The sequence below is a fragment of the Cyprinodon variegatus genome, unplaced genomic scaffold, assembly GCF_000732505.1.
Source record: "Cyprinodon variegatus isolate N-32 unplaced genomic scaffold, C_variegatus-1.0 Scaffold329, whole genome shotgun sequence".
Lineage (NCBI taxonomy): Eukaryota > Metazoa > Chordata > Actinopteri > Cyprinodontiformes > Cyprinodontidae > Cyprinodon > Cyprinodon variegatus.
The window spans coordinates 456,484-460,320 of NW_015150782.1; the positions used below are offsets into that span (position 1 = coordinate 456,484).

Here is a 3,837-nt window from a genome sequence, read left to right on the forward strand (position 1 = left end):
CCAATCACTGGCCACCCCTAGCCAATCAATGGCGACCCATGTGTCCACCCCTAGCAGGTGATTTGTTGTTGCCCCTGTGATGTAATGCAATACCGCTGGAACCTGCAGTACTCCTCTAAGCCTGATGGTGGCAGCAGTTTTACCATCATGTTGAATTTCCTACTTTGACATTTTAATGCTGGTATATTAACCAAAATCTGAACAGAAAATGCAGCAAAATCACAGCAATATAGTCCTAGAGAGGACTAATCTGGAAGGTTTTAGGTTTTATAGGAGAGTTTGTCTCTGCAGTCACCTAGAAATCTTCTATGTAATTTAAGACAAAGAGCTTTGCTCCACCCATTTAGGTGTCAGATGCCTATTTTATGCTTAGTTTTGAATTTCGCCCCATATTATGTATATTTGACATTGATATTTCATGTTATTTCATATTGATACAATATTTGATATTTAAATTCATAAGTGATATTAATAATTCCGGTTGAAAACTTATGTACCAGGTTAAAATGTGGATTTAGAATAATTACAGGATGTTACTTAGTGGGTCTTTAATGATTGTAGAGTTGTGCGCGAGGCGCCCGGTACGGCAGCCAGTCTTAGATTGACACGGCAGGAGGAAGGTCTGTGCCTCACGTTTTTCTGACCCTGCCGTTACCGTGGTCTGTGGAGCCTTAGATTTAGATTTAGGAAAGTTTAGGAGCCATATTTTCATTTGTATGTGTTTAAGTTTTCGTGACTTTGGTGGAAGATTTCATTTCTTCTGGATGCTGGACCATGCTTCAGCACAAAGCTTATGATGAATTTAGCTTAGAATTTTGAAAATACCCTGTATATATATATATATATGATGTAGACCCATAAATTCATATAAATGTCACTAACTTATAAATATGCGCATATCTTTATTACCCTAATGATAATCTGGTCTGTCTGCAGGGATTTATTTGGAAAATATGGATGTTGTACGCATTCATTTTCCTGTTGGTTTATTTTGATCAGTATAGACATAAGATGTTTTTGGCACAGGTTAGTTTTCAGTCACCCCTCAGGGCACATTGGCCCCTGCATGGCTAACTCACTGGTTAGCCTCCATGCTAATCTGGCCACCTCTGTAAACCGGAAAGAAAAGGATCATGGGAAATTCATTGGTTTTATGAAGCATTTATTCACCTGAAGCCAGCGCCGGTTTTTCCGGAGTGTGAATCTTAATGAGCTCAGATGCAATTAGCTGTGACTGCAGTGCAAACAGACTCCAGCCGCCCTCAGTCAAACTCCTCTGGTTTTTAGTACAGCATCCAAACATGGTTTGTTCTTTTCTTGCTGCTTTCCAGGCCTTTTTCACGCCTTTGATGAAAATCGGGACAATCACATCGACTTTAAGGAGATCTCCTGTGGGCTCTCGGCCTGCTGCAGGGGGCCAGTCGCTGAAAGGCAGAAATGTAAGTCCTGCTGCGGTTTCTAACCGCTGCGAGATAAATAAAGGTTTCAGAATAAAAGGCAGTCCTCCTATCATGAGGCCTGCAGGGCCTGTTCCTCTGAGGCTCTGAAAACCTCTGTTGGTTTTAAAATGAGCTTTTTATTTCCCTCTTCAGTTTGCTTCAAAGTGTTCGATGTGGACCGTGACGGGGTTCTGTCTCGAGATGAGCTCCATGAGATGGTGGTTGCCTTGCTGGAGGTGTGGAAGGACAATCGCACAGACACCATCCCTGTGAGTAAACCTCCGCCTGCCCTGGACCAAAACACACGGAAAAAGGTGTGTCAGATGAATCCAAACACAATCAATCCTTTCTGTCTCTTCCTACATCAATGTTGGGTCATTTTAGCTTGTGGAGTCTGGTTCCTGGCTCCTTCAGGTACCTCAGCTCTTGTGGAGACTCTAATCTAAATGTTTTCTAAGTTTTCTTGTGAATCTAAGCAGAAGAAACAGCAAGAGGGAAAAATGTAGCAGAATGGTTCATTAAAGTCATCCAGACCGTAAATCCTGACCTCTGCTCTGTTAAAGGGATCAGGCAGACGCTTCATTCTGAACCTCTCCTGCCTTCACTAACGTCTGCTCTTTCTACAGGAGCTGCTCACCAACGTGTCGGACATAGTGGAGGAGATCCTGAAGATGCACGATACGACCAAGGTGAGCCTCAGGCGGCGCTGGGCTGCGCTGACCTCAGAAAGCAGCCTCCTGGTCTGATGGTGGAGAGAGCAGAGCGGGGCCACTGAGAGGAATTACGTCACCGTTTGTTTCCATGTGGAACGCCTTCAGTCAGGGTTCTAGCACATAGTAAAAAGTCTTAAAAAGCATTAAATTCTTCAATATAAAAATAAGGCTTAATTAGTATGAAAATGTCTTCTATCAGTCTGTTATGGGTCTTAAAATTGTGAGCATGTCATAAATAGGATTTTATTTGTTTAATCAGTATTAAACAGAGGCTCACCACAGATAGAAGCCTTTGCTCCGTGTTCTGACCTCTGTGTTCCTCCTCCTCACCAGCTGGGTCATTTGACCCTGGAAGATTACCAGATCTGGAGCGTAAAGAGCGCTTTGGCCAACGAGTTCCTAAACCTGCTCTTCCAGGTCGGTACCCAGCATGCTCTGACTGCACCGTAACACCCTCCTGCAGCTGCATTCACTGATGTTCCTCTGAATGTTCCAGGTTTGCCACATAGTGCTGGGCCTGAGGCCAGCCACTCCTGAGGAAGAAGGGCAGATTATCAGGTAATTAGCCCCGTTAGCTTTTCCTCCCTGTAGTCTGGGTTTGATGTCCGATCTTTATCTGCGTTTGTTTAAAGGGGCTGGTTGGAGAGGGAGAGCAGACACGGGCTGCAGCAAGGCCAGAACTGGTTCCTCATCTCCATGCTGTGGTGGCAGCAGTGGAAAGACTACGTCAAATACGTGAGTCTCTAATGTCGCAGTGTTACGATAATGAAACGTGTCACCGGCTCCAAATGCACATTAAACACAGACATGAGATAAAAACCTGAAAATGTCCATGAAGTGGGTTGATTGTTTAGTGTCTGCCTGCAGGGGGTGCTTGCCTTCACAGGTTAAAATCAGCTGACTGTTCTCTGATACTTTCAGCCTTCCTGTTATCTGCTGGAAGTCTCACCCTCTCTGGGAGTGAAGCAGTTTCTTTTATCACAGCTTCTTATTAGGACTTTATTATAATTATTATATATAATAATTATATAATATATAATAGGAATGGACAATAAATTGCATTTTCAATATAATCGCTTTTTATTAAATTGCAATTTTTATTAAATTGAGGCCCTTAATTTTTAATCACAATACGTTTAACAAGAGTAAGACACTAAATTTCTCCCTCCAGCCCTTTAGGTGGCAGTAATACGATTAAAGTGAGTATGAGCCGCACAGAAGTGAGGACAGAGGTGCAGCTAGCACCTAGATCTATGCTTTATAGAGGAAGTAAGAACTGGTTTAACAGTAAAGTCCAGCACTGCAGGACTCTGGACAAGCAGCCTTTAGGATCACAGAAAAACTGAAACCCTGGAGTAAAACATTAATGCGCTTGGTGCGAAGCATTATTGCAATAAGATCGCAATGATGGTTAAAATAATCACAATTTCGATTTTTGGCTAAATCATTCAGCCTGAATTGTTATCATTCCTTGGACTCGATCAGCTCCCTTTACACACATCTTCTTATGACTTAAGCCGGGCGTACACTGTGCGATTTTTATTTTATTTTTTCTTCAATCGTTGCACGCAGCTACAGCTCACACCGTACGATGAAACTGCAGGGTTTAAAAGTTCCCAGCTCACCATGTTTGTTCTCAAACTGCGACGCTCTGATGCGATCTACCTGCTCACACTCTACGTCTA

At 43.0% G+C, this 3,837-nt stretch overlaps 1 protein-coding gene across 1 annotated transcript in view; it reads left to right on the forward strand.

Annotated features, from left to right (window-relative positions):
• The window catches only part of usp32 (ubiquitin specific peptidase 32), a 69,707-nt gene that overhangs the window by 40,878 nt on the left and 24,992 nt on the right, over positions 1–3,837 (forward strand). The window contains exons 7-12 of the mRNA XM_015385013.1: positions 1,332–1,439; positions 1,593–1,708; positions 2,066–2,128; positions 2,486–2,569; positions 2,649–2,710; positions 2,785–2,887. Of these exons, the coding sequence (XP_015240499.1) occupies positions 1,332–1,439; positions 1,593–1,708; positions 2,066–2,128; positions 2,486–2,569; positions 2,649–2,710; positions 2,785–2,887 (536 nt within the window). The remainder of the gene's footprint in view (positions 1–1,331; positions 1,440–1,592; positions 1,709–2,065; positions 2,129–2,485; positions 2,570–2,648; positions 2,711–2,784; positions 2,888–3,837) is intronic.